General features: G+C 40.9%; 1 protein-coding gene across 1 annotated transcript in view; it reads right to left on the reverse strand.

Moving 5' to 3' along the window:
- The window catches only part of LOC142340586 (glutathione synthetase-like), a 494803-nt gene that overhangs the window by 7910 nt on the left and 466837 nt on the right, over window positions 1–20056 (reverse strand). The window contains exon 9 of the mRNA XM_075391257.1: window positions 19578–19897. Within this exon, the coding sequence (XP_075247372.1) occupies window positions 19627–19897 (271 nt within the window). The 3' untranslated portion in view covers window positions 19578–19626. The remainder of the gene's footprint in view (window positions 1–19577; window positions 19898–20056) is intronic.

The raw sequence follows: 20056 nt of genomic DNA on the forward strand, positions 1-20056 counted from the left end.
TTCTTTTGCTATAAGCATTTGAGGCTATGCAACAATTATTTTTGTCTTAAATTGCGTCTAATTTTTTGATCCTACATAAGTGCTTCCTAATCATCCTAACCCAAAAGCATACTGATCTACACTCATAGATGAAGCTTAGCAGTCAAAACATTGATAGGTTCCCGATTAGAAGTCTTTCTTTAAAAAATTTATTGATTCCCTTTTAGCGCGTTTTTTTTAAGTTTCTTTGTTTCTTCGAATGTTTGAAATTGTATATATCGCTCACAATTCTTGAACGTAAGCGACCGCAGCAGTTGAAAATGCCCTGCGAGTCTCGATTCCCAGGGCAGTGGAGTGCGCGCAACTGATTTCTCAAAAGAGAAGAAAAAACCGCCAAAGAGAAAATCGCCGAATAAAATAAATGTAATGAGTGAAGAGTAAATCGACAATGCTGACAAAAATCAAAGTGAATGATTGTTAAGTTTAGTTGACCATTCACGTCCCAACTTCCAATTTACTAAAATGATGTAGTTGATCGACTGTATATCAGTTGTTTACTTGTAAAGCTGTTCTTTCTAAAGCATATTTCAACCTATCTCATACTTGTTTTGTCAATCACAACTTCAAATCTTATCCTATCTCAAAAACCAACTTGTCAAAATGAAAAGAGTGAAGAGCAATTCGGCGAAGTTGAAGACAAAAAACATTGGATGGTCATTATGTTCTCATGGCCATGTAGGTTCTAACTGCCCATATAACTGATATGCTTAAGTTGTTCTAGCTTCAATCAGTTGTAAAGTTGTTTACATGTTAAGCAATTCTTTATTGTAAGATTGCCTACCGCGTGCTCAAACACGTTCTCGCGAGCAAGTACTTCTGCTGAGCCTCGCGCTCTTCTGGTATTCTCCCGGGTGCCTGTGCTTCTCCTTTGCAAGGGGGCAACCTCACTTCTGCTGTTGGCTACTGGACTAGCAAGAAGAGAAGAGAGTTGCAGCTAGAAGATTGAATTGAAGTTTTCTGGAGAGGGTAGCTGGAGAGAGGGCCAAGTCCGTTGCTGAAGCTCCAAAAAGTCCGAAACCACTGATTTTGAATTTTTCAGAGTCCTCCTTTTATCCTACTTTTCCATATGCCTTAAGTTTAGCCAATCAAAAGTACTCACGTCAGAACTCTGCTTCTTTTGTTCTGCTAATACGTACCGCATGGAGCATGAACTTGGAATTACAAACCCTCTCCTCAGCATCCTTTACTATTTTGTTCATGAATACAAATTTAATCAGAATCACATACCCATATTTCAAGTAAATTACTTTTTAATAAATTGAACATGTGTTTCTACTAAATGAGGGATATGAAATTGGTACTTCATAAAAAAGGGTAATATAATTTTTTTTACGGTGTAAACAACCACCTGATCCTCGCTTCCTTGCTAACTTTCCATCTTTTTAGTCCACTCCAATACAGCAAGCGTTATTCACATTCTTTTCTTTCTTCCCTTAGTCAAGCGAATAGCGCTTGGCTCAGGCATATTTCTTTTGTTATAAGTATTTGAGGCTATGCAACAATTATTTAGTCCTAAATAGCGTCCATTATTCAATCCTACATTTATATTGACAGCATATTTCAACCTACCGTATACTTGACATGTCAATCATAAATCAACACAACCTATCTCATATTTTAACTTGTCAAGCTAAACTTATTTCTCAGCCAGCTGTTCTTTATTTCGAAAAAGCATATTTCAAACTATTATTCAATCCTACATTTCAAACTATTATTCAATCCTACATACCCCTCATCTAGTCTTGTCATTCTCCTGATTAGCAGTAAGCAAGCAAAAATAAATTAAGGAACTGTAAAAATTTCGATCTTTGGGTTGAAGTCTAGCTTCCCTGCAGGCAGTTCAACTACAGATTCTTCCTTTTCATTACTTTTGCTGAATGTTACTGCCGTTGACTCTTGTTTAAGTTTATTCGCAAGAAACAGCCGAAGTCTTCCCAGCAGCTTCCAGTGACAAGCAACTCCCAAACCAACTGCCAACAGAATGGCGAGGAATATAAAACTGTTGAAGGGAACTATCCCGTGTTGCATAAGCTTCTCGCTGTAGTCCTGACGTTGCATCTTTTGATGCTGTATGAAGGGTTCTGCCAATTGAAGTAGTTTTTCGGCATCAATATTTTCGTCCGGTAGATGGTTTAGTGTCAATTTGACGGCTTTGAAGATCTCCGATTTCATATGATCTCTTTCGGGGGCTGGTGCCAATGTGAAAGGGTTTTCCACGTGATCAAACATTTCCTGTAGGTTCCCAGGTAGTTGAATGTTTATATCTTTCCAGTGTCAACACTGCACACCTCGGGTTCCGGATGAAGGATTAGACCACCACTAGGGAGTTCTAGATGGCAATTGTAGGGTGTTTGCACCAAGCAAACTCTACAGCCAGGTATTTGGCCTGCTCGGGTGTCCATTGTTACGTTAAGAAGATGATAATTGTCGTGTTCCGACCGAAGAAGAAACATAGACTGCTTCAGGTATTGGGCTAACGGGTTGGCCGGCAATGGGATTATTTTCTGTGGACAAAACTTCATCGCGTTAGTCTTTTGGTTAAAAAAAAGGCAGCTAGGACACGAGCTCTTCGTTGATCTTGCTAAAGCAAACGGATTTTTGCAGAATCTAAGACGGCCAGTGCCATGGCATTTGACTAATTCAGATCTATCCAATTCCCCAAAGAATTCTTGCCGTGGGGAGACGACAAAGTACTCTTTCTGAAAATCGTAAACTGTTGCAGTCTTTCCGCTGTTCAGAGGTTGTGGAATCGCCACAGTCCGATAGAATTGGTATTTTGCGTACGTGTAATGAAATGGAATTTCGAGTTCAATATGGAGCCCTTTGGATGTTATTTCGGCGCTTTTTACAAGTTCGAATTCGTAATATGCAGACATCTCGCTCTTGCTGATTGCGGGGAACCATCCCGTTTGCCGCGATCCATCTCTGACACAATGTCCCTAATTTGTGGTGGTGGTAACAAGATGGCCGGTAACAGTCCTTTTGTTAGAGAAACTAGCGCATCGCTTAGCACATATCCCAGGTTGGTCACAATGGCACGTGCAAAGAGAACTTGCCCTTGTAGTTCAGATATAATTCTTAGCAGATTCTCGATCTGGAAATTGAATTTCAGCCCATCTCGATACGCTTGGGTTATCTTGCATCCCCAACCGCTCATGCGTTCTCATTCTTTCCCCATCTCAATGATTTGGGTGACGAGCAAGTCTTAAGTTTCTGTCGGTATTGTTCCTGATGGTATCGACATGAGAGCGCGTAGCTAGCTCCTCCGCACTCAGTATTTTGACTGCACCTCCCGTTTGGGTGTTAAGCCAGTTCACGTTCCACTTGCTTCTCTGGTTTTCTTCATGCAGTTTCTCTATGTGCCCTGCTTCCATTGATTTGCATAAACCGAATATAGAGAAGAGTTTACAGTCTACTGCCTCCAGCTTCGGACCCAGGATGAGTGCCGCTCTTGCCGCCAATTGCACGTTGATTTGTCTCTTTTGCCTTGTTTCCTGATGTACCACTTGCAATGGTTGCTAAACAATGACATCCGGTCCTTGAATAGCTGATAATCCTGTTGGATTCGTTGATATTCGTTTTCTAGTTCAATAACAGCACTTGCAGTCAAGGTTCCGAAACTCTCCGTGACAACCGTGGAGAGCAAATGCGTCCTTTGTAGTTTCCGTCCCATTGTTGAGTCACATCCTGCGCGAGGCTGTGTCTTGCGAGTTGTAGTTGGGTAACGTCGATGCGTGGGAGTTCTGGAAAGGGTAAAAACAATCTCATCGTCTTGAACGAAGAGGCCACAAACACCGTCGTATCTGGGATGAACACCACTCCTGCTTCTAACCAATCGTCTTGAATGAAGTCACCAGGTTTGAAGAGAATCAGCCAGTATATGAGAAGATTTCGCAGAATTTTAGCACTCACAAAGTTTTATCAAGCAGATAAGAGGTAAAGCCAAGACAAAGTACCCCAGAAAAATGAATTTGAAAAGCAAAGGCCCGCTATTTATACTATTCAAGTTGAAAACTAACCAATAGGATTGGTACTGTTTGTGATTGGTTGGTTGCTTTGACCTAGCACATTGAACAATACTACTTCATGCCTTCAAAATGTTTTCCTCTGTAGATTGATTACACTATATAAAATTAGTATCATATTCGCATTCGTTATTTCTTCATTGATATTGTAATCATAATAATTTATCATGCAACATATAAAAGTTTTACAGTCCCATTTTGTCTACTGGTCGTCGTAGTCTTCTCGGATATCGGCGCTGTTCATCATCGTTAATGTTGTTCGGTTCGTCTGCAACAATCACCGATTGCTCTTCCATTTGATCAATTGTTACTTCCCGCTCGGGCTCGATTTCGTTAGTTGCTGGATCTTCATAGTTGCTGATTTCTGGAATCGGAGCCATAATTTGGGGTGGTTCAGCGAAAATATCTTGTATGTCCCCACTAAGGTTATCGTCGTCCCACATGTCGTATACAGGCTCCCTAACTCTCCTGTGGATCCTCCGATTACGCTGCAGCAATGCATCATCTTCATCGTCGCTACTTGGCAAATGGTCCGCATCATAACGTTCAGTTAATAGTCTTTCTGCAATTCGCGTGGATCGACGCAGATGCTGATCATCATTTTCTGATCGTGCTTTGAAGAGTTTCAGTCTGTTTTAAGGCACAATCTGATTTTTCTTTTTCTTCTCGGAACAAATTTCGTAATTGACTTCATTAATTTTCCGTACAACGGTATATGGGCCAGTCCATGGTAGGTAGAATTTCTTTGACTTTAATAATTGAGGCGAAAAGAGCCACGCCTTGTCGTCTTTCTGATAAGGTTTTCCGTACGTTCTCTTGAAAAACTTATACTTCTGTCTTTGTTGTACTGCGCCTAGGGTCTCACGAGAACACATGTGGGCTTCCCGAAACTTCTCGTCCAAAAAGAGAGTGTACTCGTGTACTGTAAGTTCTGTGTCTGGTGGCTTGGAGAACATTAAGTCAATCGGGTAGACGGCTTCTTCTCCAAACACTAGTGAGAAAAGGGTTTCTCCTGTCGACTTGTGGACAGTTGTGTTGTACACGAACTCTACGTATGAGAGGATTGACTCCCATTCCCTTGGATTTTCTGAGCAGTATTTGCTGATCACATCTGCCAGAACTCTATTGTGGCGCTCTACTTGCCAATTTCCTTGTGGGTGGTATGGAGATGTCCGGGATCTTTCTATGTTTAGGAGGGTGCACACTTCAGTCATGAGTTCGCTGCAGAAATTGGTTCCTTGGTCTGTATGCAACTTATCGCGGGCTCCAAACCGCAAAACCCACTTCTCAACGAATGCCTTTGCCACATCTGCCGCTGTTATTGATGAGAGGGACAGTGATTACGTATTTCGTAAAATAATCAGTTATGACAAAGATGTATTTGTTTCCCGTGTCTCGGTTACGCGTTACTGGTCCCAGGATGTCGGCAGCAACTTTCGCGAACCGTAATCCCAATGTGATTGGTTGCAACTCGGCTTTCAAATTTCTGCCAGCTATCGATCGCGCTGCACATGGTTTGCAACTTTTGATCCATTTATCAATGTCTCTTCTCATCATGGGCCACCAGAACCGTTGTCGAGTTCTATCGAGTATCTTGTGTAATGCAAAGTGCCCTCCTGTTACCTTGGAGTCGTGCAGTTGTTCTAGTACGCTGCTTTTTGCAACTAGTGGTACAACGATAAGTTCTTGATAGCCGTCTTTGCCAGAGGTATACCACTTTCGTATGAGTATACAATCCTTCATCATGAATTGCTCCCAATTATTCCATAACCCGAGGACTTCAGGTCCCAGCTTCTGTGGCAATAGCTGAATCTTCCCTCTCTTTTGCCCTGACTTCATCACTGCTAGCTTTGCGCTCCACTGAGGCCACGTTTTCTTCCGAATGCTCCGTTATCGACAAAAGAAAAACCTCTGGTTCTCGCAATTTAGCTATTGTCGTCTCCAAGTTCATGGGTTCCGGGCAAGATCCAGTTGTTGCCTCTTCCTCGCCCTCCTGCCACTCAGGTTCCCTTGTTGTTTGCCGAGAAAGGGCGTCTGCATTGCCATGTTTCTCACCAGGCCGGTGAACTACTTGGAAGTCAAACTCTTGCAACACCTCGATCATTCTGTGTCATTCCGTCAGCATTCTGACGAAAGAGCCATTGTAAACTTGCGTGGTCTGTCCAAATTATAAAGGGGATAACCAGCAAATAGGAGCAGAACCATTTTACTGCTTGAACAACCGCCAACGCTTCCCTTTTCGTTGTACTGTAGTTTACTTCTGTTCGAGTCAGCACGCGATTAGCGAAAGCAAGTGGATTCTCCGTATTGCTGTCTAGATTCGACAGAACAGCCGCACAACTGTTGTTACTAGCGTCAGTGTCCAAAACAAAAGGTCAATCGTAATTTGGATGGCTCAAAATGGTGCTCCGATGAGTCTATTCTTCAGATCTTCAAAGGAACGCTGATAATTCTCGTTCCAATAGAATCGCTGGTGCTTTTTAGTAAGCTCATGTAGGGGCTTCGCTATACCCGCAAAGTCTATAACAAATCGTCTGTAGTAGCTACAAAAGCCAACAAATGACCGTACCTCCCTTGTATTAGTGGGTTCAGGCCACTTCGATAGGGCGTTCAGTTTCCCCTCATCTGGTCATATTCCATCCGCTCCAATGTGATATCCAAGGTAGGACACTGCTGTTTGAATCAGCTTGCATTTCGAGGGCTTCAGTTTCCATCCGGCTGGCGCTAGTCTCTCCATGACAAATTTGAGGTGTTGGAGGTGCTTTTCAAGGTTCTGGCTGTAGATGAGGACATCATCAAGAAAGATTGTCACAAAATTATACAACTCTTCTTTGAACAATTGATTCATGAGGCGCTGGAAAGTTGCGGGCGCATTGCACAGTCCGAAGGGTAGCCGCTTGTCCTCATAGTGGCCCCCATCTGGCATTGAGAAGGCTGTTTTCGGTCTAGCACTCTCAGTGAGTGGTACTTGCCAGTAGCCCGCTGCTAGGTCCAAGGAGCTGTAAAATTGCGCCGCTTCCAAGCAATCCAAGATCTGATCAATTAATGGCAACGGAAATGCGTCCTTTTTGATGATCGCATTGAGTTTGCGAAAATCTACACAAAAACGTGAGGTGTCGTCCTTCTTTCCCACTAAGACCACTGGAGCACTCCAATCGCTTTTTGACGGTTGGATGATGTCCAAATCGAGTATCTGTTGCACTTGTTTCTTAATCTCGGCCAGCTTAGCCAGCTTAGGGGTGGTCTTGTAAGCCGGTAGCTTGATTGGCCCGTTGTCGCTGGTGTCAATTTTGTGCTCAACTAGGTTGGTCAGACCCAACTCTTTGTCATCCTTTTCAAAATTGGCCCTAAAATTGTAGACAATCTGCTCCACTACGTCTTTCTGTTGGTTGTTGGCCCCCTTTGCGTTCTCAAGGAGTGCCTCCGTGATTTCGTCTACGTCAGCGTTGAATTGAGCATCGTCGCTGATTCTGGAGAGCACTGCAGGGGCTCCCTTTATTGAATCTTCCTTCAAAACTTCTTCAGGTGATTGGTTAGGGATGATCCATAATCTAACCTCAGAAACGCCAAATATTCTGATGATGAAATCGTGTAATCTCCATGTTTAATCCAAGAAGCTTCAGGTCCTTCTCATCAATTCTGAGCTCCATTGTGTGGTATTGTTCGGCTTTGGTTCGAAAACAAAAATCTGTGTACAGTACCTTCTCTCCTTGCTGAAACCAGGGGTTAATGTAATAACATGTATGGGACCCCTTGTCCCAATGAAAAACTGCCCCTGATCGATTTCCGAATAATTTGAAACGGAGTCCAAGTGCGTTGTCATTTTCTACTAAATTGTTCTCTGTTTCGGGCGAATTGGGCATCAGTTTCACCATTGGCATTCTCCGGCGTTGTTCAGAAGCATAATCATGGTTGTCGTACGCTAACCGGATTGGGGGTGGGACTCTCGAATTCGTAAATTCGCTCGAAGAGCCAGTGAATGTCTTCTAGCTCCTCTTGCTTCTTTGGCCATGCAGTTTTCCTAACTTTGGCGATTAGGGCACCCGCTTCGATCTTCACACATGTTTCTGCATTGTTTTCTATGACTATTTTGCCATGGCCCCCACCATCACACGAGTAAAGTGCAGGAATAGCCAGTAATGACTTCTTGGGCCAATTCATTTCCGAGACCAGAAAGTTTCCTTGAGATATGTTTACCCCGCTCTCCGAGATCTCAAATCTCCACAGATAGTCTCCGGTAGGGTGCTATCTCTATTGCGTTTAGGCATCTGGCTGTCAAGAATCCCCCTTCAAAGCCGCTCATCTCACTTGGCCCGTGGCCGATAGTGTTGGCAACCACTTCGGTCTTGAATACATAATCGAATGCCACAGCACTCGATTCAGTAGTACCGGTGAATAATCGACCCGTGTGGAAGTCGATCGAACATTGATTGGTCTTAAGGAAAGCTGTGCCAAGAATGATGTCCACTGGCAGCATCGGGGCTACCAGAAAGTCTGCATCGCACACAAACTTGCCGCCCATGCAAACTGGCAAGGTCTTTTTACCCAGGAGTCGGATCTGCTTGCCCTCCGCATGGTACACTGTCCGCTCATACTTCTGTAGTGGCACGGGGTACTGTTCTGCTATCTCCTTGGACATGAGGTTTACCCCACTGCCGGTGTCCCCTACAGATCTTCTTTTAGCTTCACCAATATCGGCTTTCACTAGTATCGATGGGCCGCTACTTTCTCCCACTGACGTTGCTTTCGAGGATCCGGGTCGTTTTAGGACAAAAACGGGTGACACATTGCTGGCCGGAGCAGTCCTGGGTGGATTATCTTCTCGCCCCGGCCGATCCTCGTTTAAATGCTCCTTCTTATTTGGGCAGTTTCGAGAACAGTGCCCTTTCTCATGGCACGCTTAGCACTCAATGTCTTGCTTTGCCTTTTCGCTCCTTTCTGGTCGCTGAGGTTTCATTGCCTGAAAACCATTCTTCATGACCTGCATCATTTCCTCCTGCATCTTAAGGGACTGCACAAGCGATGATTGAATCGAATCTAGAGCAGTACTGTTTACCAAGTCTGTGCACTCAACGTCCACATGTCGTACACCAACACCACGGCGGCAGTACCTCTGAGCTTCAACCTTGGTCACTGCTTCTAGATTTAGTGCTCTCTGGTATGCTGCATTCAGCCTTGCGGGTTCCTTCCGCAGAAGGTGCCCCCTCACGTCTGGGTCCACCAATCCTTCTATGAAGGTCTCTTTCGCAGCCAAGTCCCTTGCATCTGCCTCTAGAGCTGCACTGGTCGATTCACTAACTTTCCTCACTCGTCGGTAGAAGTCCACAATCTTTTCAGACTCCCCTTAATTCACACTCTTGAATTCTGCCCTGGCCGTCCTAAGGTTTGGGTAGTCTCCGATCCTGTTCCTCAACTCATTAAGTTGAATCTGGAGTGTTGGTGCCGGTTGTCCTGCTTCCTGTTGCAGGAACTGCGCCGGGAGTATGTAGTAATCGTCAATTGCATGACTAGTCAAGCATGTTGGCAGAATTCGTCTTGACTGAGCGTCATTCCACCCGTTCGCTTGACAGACAGCATGGAAGTGTCTCGCCCAACGGTTTGAAAGAGTTGAAGAACTTCGACGGAAACTTGCTGGGTATTTGGGCTTGGGGGCCTCATGCCTCTGAGCCATTACAGCGCCGCCTCCTGCTCCAGCTCCTGGTTGTGCCATCTAATGCTGGAAACCGTCTCGCAGTAGCCTCTCTGGGACCACCACTGTAAGATTGCCTACCGCGTGCTCAAACACGTTCTCGGGAGCAAGTATTTCTGCTGAGCCTCGCGCTCTTCTGGTATTCTCCCGGGTTCCTGTGCTTCTCCTTTGCAAGGGGGCAACCTTACTTCTGCTGTTGGCTACTGGACTAGGAAGAAGAGAAGAGTTGCAGCTAGAAGATTGAATTGAAGTTTTCTGGAGAGGGTAGCTGGAGAGAGGGCCAAGTCCGTTGTTGAAGCTCCAAAAAGTCCGAAACCACTGATTTTGAATTTTTCAGAGTCCTCCTTTTATCCTACTTTTCCATATGCCTTAAGTTTAGCCAATCAAAAGTATTGACGTCAGAACTCTGCTTCTTTTGTTTTGCTAATACGTACCGCATGGAGCAAGAATTTGGAATTACCAACCCTCTCCTCAGCATCCTTTCCGATTTTGTTCATGAATACAAATTTAATCAGAATCACATACCCATATTTCAAGTAAATTACTTTTTAATAAATTGCACATGTGTTCCTACTAAATGAGGGATATGGAATTGGTACTTCATTAAAAAGGGTAATATAATTTTTTTTACGATGTAAACAACCACCTGATCCTCGCTTCCTTGCTAACTTTCCATCTTTTTAGTCCACTCCAATACAGCAAGCGTTATTCAACACTCTTATAAACCAGAACTTGTTTAATTCAAAAGAAATGGCAGCTCGAAAAGCTCACAACTTATCATCATCGAGCTCCAGTTCCGGGTCCTCGGAAACTCCAATGAGTAGCACGTCGACAGCCCCATCGACAAACACAGTGGAGACTGTCGCCTCCTCAGCGGACCGAAACCGCCGAGTCACCCAGTTTACGGTCCCCCCTGTCCAGCGGCCGCAAGCAACCGAGAGGAGTGTCAGGAGATCGCGGTTGAGGTCGCCTAGACGGAGGGGAGGCCGGAGACTTCTACGACGAGTGGGGGAATGCCAGCGGAGGGACTACGCCTGGGAATACTAGTGGGGGTAACGTTACGAGAGGGGGCATGACCCTGAACTTTTACGGGAATGTTACTCTAAACTTCCATTTGTAGTGTACATACGTATTAGACTCGACTTATTACCGCCGCTTGCATGTAATACTAATACACTGAATTTGCATTCTTTTCTTTCTTCCCTTAGTCAAGCGAAGAGCGCTTGACTCAGGCATATTTCTTTTGTTATAAGTATTTGAGGCTATGCAACAATTATTTAGTCCTAAATTGCGTCTATTATTCAAACCTACATTTATTTCAAAGCATATTTCAACCTACCGTATACTTGACATGTCAATCATAAATCAACACAACCTATCTCATATTTTAAATTGTCAAGCTAAACTTATTTCTCAGCCAGCTTTTCTTTATTTCAAAAAAGCATATTTCAAACTATCTCAAACTTGACATGTCACTCATAACTGATCATATAACATAACTCATAACTTAATCGGGCGAAGTTAACTTATCTCTCAACCTATCTCTTAACTCTAACGTGTCAAGCTTGTATTCTCTGACTCATTTGATCCTTTTTCTTTTCTACTTCTTCATATCGGCCAAAGAAAACTCTAGTACGAAACATTAGCATTCCGTTATTGTTTTGTTGAGTTAAGCGTACTCAAGTTTGATTGTTCTCTGAGCGCGACACTTTTCGTTAATATCATGATCTAAATTTAATCTCGGTTTTCAGTTAAGATGCCTAGCTAGAGTAAGCAAAACAGTTCATCCGAAACAATACAAAGTTACATAAAGGAGAGCTCAAAATAATCAGGAAAACCGGAGACTTGAAGTTATCGTCAACAAATTGAAAGGGGGCGTGGATTTTATAAGTGACTTCAGTCGTATCAACGATTTCAATAACTCCATCTCTATCTGCTACATTAAAAACAATAAGTCTGGATCAACGAGCAATGGATTTGCTGATCATTCTCCGGCTCTAAAAGTGACAAAACCGTTTCACTGTGCAGCAAGAACTGCACAGAAGCAGTCCTTAGTGGCGAGGAACTTGAGATTGGGATCATAAGCCCCGAAAAATTGCCGATTCAAAGATTCTGGATCCCATACGCACTAAGTACATATAAAAAAGACGTGACGATCAAGTCTCGAGATGAGTTGCAAGATGCTCGCAGTGCAATTTACCAGCAATACAGAAACAACAAAGCAAACAAGGATTTCGAGGCTCTATGAGGAATTGATTCAAATAATTCTTCCCAAGGCGCTACACCAATGCCTCCTCTTGCTTGAACATCGAGCTACTCGAAGTCCTACTCAAAAGATGTTGATTTTACTACGATGTTTTCCTTGATGATGTTCAAGTTTTCCATTTTAAGATGTTCTTTTTCTCTGAAAAAACCTCAACAATAAATATTTCTTCATCATTTTAATGCATTATAAGTAGTCTGTTTATGTAAATGTGCTCTAATACCAATTACCCCGACATGCTTTAGTTGCTTCATTGTAAATCAGTTGTGTCGTTTACATGTAAATCAGTTCTCTTATTTGAATGCATATTTCAACCAATCCCAGACTGGGCTTGTCAATCATAATTATTCTCATGGCCTAACGTGTCAAGAAAATGAAGAGCGATTCGACGATGCTGAAGATCGTCAAATTGATGGTCGTTATGTTTAGTGGATCATTTACGTCCTAACTGTCCATATGACTAACATGCTTCAGTTGTTCAATTGTATAACAGTTGTTGTGTTGTTAACATGTGTAGCTGTTCCTTATTTTGACAGCATATTTCTTGCTATCTAATACTTGAATTTTCGATTATAACTTCTCTCTTAACTTGTCAACCTTAACTTATCTTTCAACCTATCAATGAACTTAGCGCGTCAAGCTTGCACTTTCTTTTTTCAAATTGATTCCTTTTCTCTCAAATTTTTCCATTTCAGCCCAGGAATCTAGTACAAAACTTTCTAATATTGCGAAATTATTTTGTTCAGTTCAGATCTTTTTTCAAAATCTTTTAAAAATTATTAAAATATACATTTATGTGAATGTGCCTTACACCAAAAGTCCCGAAATCTGTATTTCAGTTGAAAAGCCCGAGTCTTATACAAGAAAATTGCCCAAAAGTACTCTCAGAAATATATAGCCTTGACTCAGAGTTTTGTAATACAAAATTCCCCTTCGGAAAGTGTCTGATAACACAGGTGTACTGTTAACAACGCTGAGAAAGTTAATGCAAGAGCAAGAAAAGAGCCAAGCCATTTTTAAGCGCTGTGCATAGTGAAGAACACGAGAGAGTATTGCTCGACGAACTGTGGCTTTTGGATAAAGTTAAGAAAAAATCCCTGAAGCAGTCACTGGGTTAGGTACACTCGTAAGCGCTCAAACTTAAATTGAAGTTTCCTGTGACTTGGAATCAGGAAGTCAGTCGTTTTTGAGTGGTGGACACGATATCCGATTAACAGCAGACACAAAATATGTTTTCCTGCATTGCGATGCTCATCAATGGTCAAATCAATGCGAAGAAGTCTTTTGCTTATATTACAAAAGATAGAAAAAGTTTGCCAGCCTGCTATTATTTTTGGGTTATGTACATCAATTGTGCATCTCAATCCTGTTTTCTCAATTCCGTTTCTGAATAATATTGTGACTCTATTTTCAGGAAAATCATATTTTGTATGTTTTCTGATTGTTGCAACCTCTTCGTTTCACTGTTTCAGCTGGAAAACGCCGAAAAGCTCTGGGATTGATTTATCTCAGTTGCACTCGGAACTGGCGAAATATGAAGTAGTTTCTAATGAAGTTGTTTCGGAATAAAATAAGCTTATGGTCCAACTCAGACTTCACACTGAAACTAGAGAACCTCAGGACGTAAAAATAGATCTGAAAGCAAAAGTAATTTCAAAAACCGCTCAGAGCGATGAGAATCGAGATCGCGGCTATAGCAGCAGATCCAACAATCGTAGACCCCAAGTTTACAGAATCTATTCAAAGGAAAGATCTGCCGATCGAAGCAATTTCCGAAAACGGTATTGCAAGACAAGTAACCCCAGACAAATGTATAGAAGATATAAACAATTTAATCAGAACTCTGGAGATTACAGTAGAGCAGGTAGGTTTTTCAGTGTTCCGTTCAGGAAACATAAAGTCCACTACAGTTTCATTGTAGACAATCTGGAAGGAAAGGTGGCCAATCGGTTGCCCAATCTCTTTTGGTACTCGCCTCTGCTCATCCTCTCCTAGCAACGCTATATTCAAATCCTCTTTTAGTACAGTTTGTGCTTACTTTGAGCACACTTATGAGTGAACCTTAGCTTTTAGGGATTATTGCGATTCCCTTTTGCAATCCCATTTTCGCCTATGGAGAAAGAACAGAATTGCAAATACAAAGCTCTCGCCAGCTTTCTCGAAAGCCTTTGTTGATTCCCACAACCCCCCTTGAGATTGGAAAAACAAAAGAAACGTAAACCAACCAACGTCAGAAAAAATGCTCTCTAACGACAGTGTGGGGGTAATTTTATTCAAGGGCTGTACCCCAGATGAATTTGTTTATGCGTGCAAAAACCTCTGACCGCGATCATATCTGAAACCCCGACCTCTGGAGTCCTCGTTAGAAGCATTCGCCTCTCGGCTATCAGGCCCTTGTCATTTGCTTTGCAACAATCGCATGATTATTACTATCGTTTGCTTTAGCAGACAAACATAACTTCGGAGAGCAATCGAGATTACTGAAAAATGAAGAGAAGCAACCAAAATGAAAAATGATTTTTGATTAAGTTCTTAAGGTCAAATTTTAATGTGATCCATTTCCGGTTCCTTAATGAGAGGATACAGGGGCTAGTATCAACACCAACAAGTATTAGAGATAGCAACTAAGACTTATTATAGCTGGCATCTAATGTTTATGTAGCAGGCAACTGAAATAATGTTTGTAAATTTTTTATGTCGGTAATACTCCGCTGAACAACTGCCGTCCAAAGTCACTTTGACTTTGAAGGGCAGTTGCTCAGAGTGACTTTGAACGTCAGTTGCTCAGCGGAGTATTACCGACATAAAAAATTTACAAACATTATTTCAGTTGCCTGCTACATAAACATTAGATGCCAGCTATAATAAGTCTTAGTTGCTATCTCTAATGCTTGTTGGTGTTGATACTAGCCCCTGTATCCTCTCATTAAGGAACCGGAAATGGATCACATTTGACCTTAAGAACTTAATCAAAAATCATTTTTCATTTTGGTTGCTTCTCTTCATTTTTCAGTAATCTCGATTGCTCTCCGAAGTTATGTTTGTCTGCTAAAGCAAACGATAGTAATAATCATGCGATTGTTGCAAAGCAAATGACAAGGGCCTGATAGCCGAGAGGCGAATGCTTCTAACGAGGACTCCAGAGGTCGGGGTTTCAGATATGATCGCGGTCAGAGGTTTTTGCACGCATAAACAAATTCATCTAGGGTAACTGAAATAATGTTTGTAAATTTTTTATGTCGGTAATACTCCGCTGAGCAACTGCCGTTCAAAGTCACTTTGAGCAGAATGCGCCACGAATGAAACCAGCCTAATGAAATCAAAAAGTTGCACGCAAAAATTATGAAAAAAACACTCGGAAGACTCCGGAACCGACTCTAGGTTGACTTTTACATAGTCCCCAGCCAAGGGCTCCTTAAAAAGAGCCCAATAATTAAATTACTTATCATTTCGAAACAACCGAAAAATAGCATGACAAAACCAAAAATTGAAATCTTGAAACAAATCTTATAAAATTTCTACACAACGATTGGCGAAACAACCTGCAATCAGGATAGTCATCATTTAATAAATGCAAACAATTGATCTAAATACAATAGAAACGGTACAAACAGAAAACCGCGGAAGGTAAAAATAAAACGACTGTTACAAAATTCATTGAAAAGTTATCAGGGTATTTTTACCATTATTCTGAAAAACCCTTAAAAAGTTTTATTGTTCTATCAGTGAACTACCCAATGTAACTTAGAAAAACCCTTAATAAAAACAAGAGCAAACACCGAAAAACCGGCGAAAAAATTACAGATTTAAACAATTTCATTCAGAAGAAAAGGCCATGTATAAACTTCGAAGCAATACATCTTCGTACCTATATAATTGGGCTAGACTAATTAAACTATTACAAAAATCAAAAATTCGAAAATAGGCTAAAGACTTAAAGAGACGAAAAGCGCAAAATCGTTTTAAAAAAGCCGCACGAGATAGAACATCGCTCGCTTAGCAATAAATTTTTAAACACCTAATTTTCTCCCTTTTCGCGAATTTTGCTTGAACAAAAAACACTAAATTCTCTTTCTGATTGTCTTTTTTCAGCAGATTTAGCTATACTCCTGTTTTCACGTGCGTCAATTGAACTTTAAAGCACATCCTCTAAAGAACAAAATCAATGATTTCGAAAACATAACAAAATCGACTATCAGTCGGGCGAATTGCTCTCAAATGACCAGCGAGCGGTTGGTTTCGTCAGTAGCTAACCAAGCTTTAATGAGGCTAGCTTAAGCTTAATTCATGGGGCTTAAGGTGAGCGCAGCGGCGGTGTACCGGGGTCTGATGTGGGGGAGGGCAGTGGGGGTGCGGGGGCAACAGTGGGAATTAACCGCTCTCGACTACACTCTTCGGAAAATTTTACTCTCACAATTTGATTCCACCGATTAGATTTATTTATTACAAACTTTTTGACTTAGTTATACGCTGCCAAAAGAATATAGCCAGCAGATTGCCGGAAAACAGCCGCGATAGACGCTTGTGGCCTTCCATGAAAGGAAACAACTAAAGCAATAAGATACAGATCGACCAGCAGTCCTTTAATAGAACACTAGACTTTTTAGGTTAGATCCGGACTGCCAATTTTATGACACATACGGTCGACAAAAATAGCTTTTTCAAAATAGATACTCGAAATCAAAAACTCAAGACTAATAATCAAGAATTAGTGCATATAAGTTTGCAACTACTTAGATGCACACCATTGATCTTTAATAAAAATGTTCATAAAATTTAAAGTTCCATAAGTGAGTTCAGAAGTCATTTTTTTTGAGTGAGGTAAGTCACGCAATTGACCTAAAAGCAGAAATGACGTCACGCACACAAATTTTAATTGCAAAGCAATAGAAGTCACTGAAGTCAATTCCAAGAATTCAATTCCAAGAAGTCAATTCCAAGAATTCAGGTCGTAAGAATCATCGATGGAGACGACGAATTAAAAAAACATAGCAGGACAAGTCCTGAAATACAATCCAAGTAATTGAATGAAAGACAGACCTAATGAACCTGACCAGCAGATCAATTGAACAATCCCAGCCAACAAGACAAAATCTCAAAAGTTGAGAAACTAAAAGAATCAAACAAACTAACAAAAAAACGATCATTGCTAAAACCCTTGAAGCTTTTAACTTGAAAGCCATATATGCCTCATTTCAAAATACTCATTAACTCACGCAAAAACTTCGAAAGAGATGAATCTGCCACTAAAAATAGATAAACTGGACAAATATGACGAAAGCATCAAGAAACTAAGAGAAAATTTCCAAAAATAGGGCTATAAAGAAGGTCAAAACATTTTTGACTCTGGAGTTCTGTTTTGTAAACCGTCTACAACATTTAAAAAGTTTCGTGGGCCAGTAAAGATAGTTAAACTCAGAAAATGACAAAAAATCGAAAAACTTGAAAACAATCGAAAATTTTAAATTGCAAGCTTTATTTAAAAAATTCCCGGCAATTGCAAAATTAAAAAATTGGAAACTATTTTAATGCCCCTAGAAACTATGTAACAAACTAGCAAACCCTATAGGATATTCCCTGGCCACTGAATGAAAATTTCAAAAATTTAAAGAAAAAATTGCAACTTTATCAAAAAATCGGTCCGCATGTGAACCAAAAAAAAACCACTAGCGAGAAATGAAAAATTAATTCAAACAAAAAACTAGGTCTAGAATGAGCTGTGAATTAAAATGTTGAATACCATTCCATGGCCAAAAAATACTTTCAGTAAACTGTTAGCAAATCCTAGATGAAGCTTCTTGCCCCCTGAGGCTGGAAAACTTGAATAATGACAATAAATGTCAGAAAATTTGAAAAAAAAACCAATGATATAAAAAAATTGGTAAAATTCATGAAGTTAAAATGTTTAAAACCACTTCAATAACACGAGAAACTATGCAATAACCTATTATTAAACCCCAGAGGAGCTTTTTTGACATCAAAGTCTGAAACAACTCAAAAAATGACAAAATTTTCAAACAATTTAAAATTAGTATAAATTACCGTGTTATGTTTGGAGTAGCAATAGATATAGCGCTTATATTGGCCGTAAAAGCAATTACGTCTTGCAAAGGACCTTTATCAAACCTTTAGTAAACCCCAATTTCAGACTGGTCTAACAAAAAATCCAAAAAATGACGAAAAAGTGCTAAAAATTTCATTATTTCAGGCTCAAAAACTCCCAAAAATGACCTTTTAACCTTGAATTACGGCCTTCCCAGTAGCTTCACCACTCTGAGTACTTGAGGGACTACTAAAAGCCGGCCTCTAATGAAACTTTATGCCCGCTGAGCTTTACCTGTTTATCCCGTTTTCAAAGCTCAAAGTCATGAAAACAGGTGTGAAAACATCTTACAAAAATAAAAACATAGCAGTACAAGTCCTGACGTACAATTCAAAGAATTTTCATTGACTAAACAGAAAAACTAGACCTAGAATGGACTATGAGTGAATTGAGAAAACCATTTTAGAAAAAATCAGATAAAATAAGAAAAAACAGAAAATGAATGTCAAAATGCCGCATGTGAACCAAAAAAACCACTAGCGAGAAATGAAAAAATAATTCAAACAAAAAACTAGGTCTAGAATGAGCTGTGAATGGACTGGGAAAACCATTCAGAAAAAAATCCGATCCAAAAAATCAAAAAAACAGTAAAAATCAGAGTGAAATTGCCGCATGTGAACAAAAAACCACTACCGAGAAACCGAATTTTTGTTCAAGCACCGTTTTCGCACTCTACTTTAAAATTAGAGCGAAAAAAATTCACGCCGCAAAACCACTCGCATTTTCGCTCCATTTCCTGTTTCGGCTTGACCAAAATAACTACTCCAATTTGACTTCAAAAATCATGAAAATGTGTGAACAGATCTTAAAAAAAGACAGCGCCCCAATACAATTCAAATTCTTTGAATTGTAAAAAAAGCCAGAGCACCAATACAATTCAATTCTTGGATTGTAAAAAAAAACCACGATGTCCCCAATAATAGCCGCTATCGCTTCGCGGCTATTAAAAAAGGGTGTAAGACTACTGCAATTCGACTGAAATTGCTGTCCTGCGATACGTTAAGCTAGAATTTCAGTGAGGCCCGCATCGTTGCTCATTAAGACAATTTGCACTCTCTCTGTACAAGTGATTTTGACCTGAGGGCAAAACTTCGAATAGTTCACAATAATTTTGGTGGGTATCGGATGAATTTCATTTCAAAAAGGATGAATTTCATTTCACGATGGTTGAGTATTGGGGATCTAAACAGTTAAAAACGGTTCCTTATTTAAAACAGCCTTATTTTATGTCTTTTTGTCTTTTACGCCTTTTTCGGTGAGCCGTATATTTAGAGCCTATGCATACTCTAAGAGCTTCATCGCCACTTAAATCTCTCCGGGCTTTCTCCCGTTTATCCCGTTTTTGAGGACGACACGTCAGGTTAGACGAAATATAATAGCTACAGCAGGACTAATATAATTGCGACTGAGGGCAATTAAACTGAGGGATATTATGGGAAAGGCGTAATATTTCGGTACTGTCGATGACAAATCCTATTGGTTAGCACTGAAAATATAATAGTAGGTTTCATATGGCAGACAGAGAGGTCAGGAACCCGTGACCAACAGAAACTCCAGCTTCATTTGAAGTTGCGCGTTTGATTTTGGTCAACAGTCCCGCCAATTCATGGCTCACTATTTTTGGCTCCGTTGTACTTTCCACTAAGACGCTGCACGCACCAACTTCAGCTACCGCTTCATCAAGGTATACCGTTTCAGCATCCTTTGTCCGCACGGGGTAGTTACGCACAATTTGCCCTTTAATCAGCTCCATTGCGATGTATCGCGACAACAGGTTCCTGAAGCAAATCTGAAATTAGATGTTTCAATTGTAAGAGAAGAGATGTCAATTCTGTCTCATTTCTAGAGCTCCGAGGTTTAATAGCAAACAGATGATGACAATTAATTAGAACCTGATACTCAATATAATGATATACACGACAAAATTCCTAGTTAGG

Source organism: Convolutriloba macropyga, chromosome 6 (genome assembly GCF_964194025.1).
Source record: "Convolutriloba macropyga chromosome 6, txConMacr16.3, whole genome shotgun sequence".
In the NCBI taxonomy this organism is placed as follows: Eukaryota; Metazoa; Xenacoelomorpha; order Acoela; family Convolutidae; genus Convolutriloba; species Convolutriloba macropyga.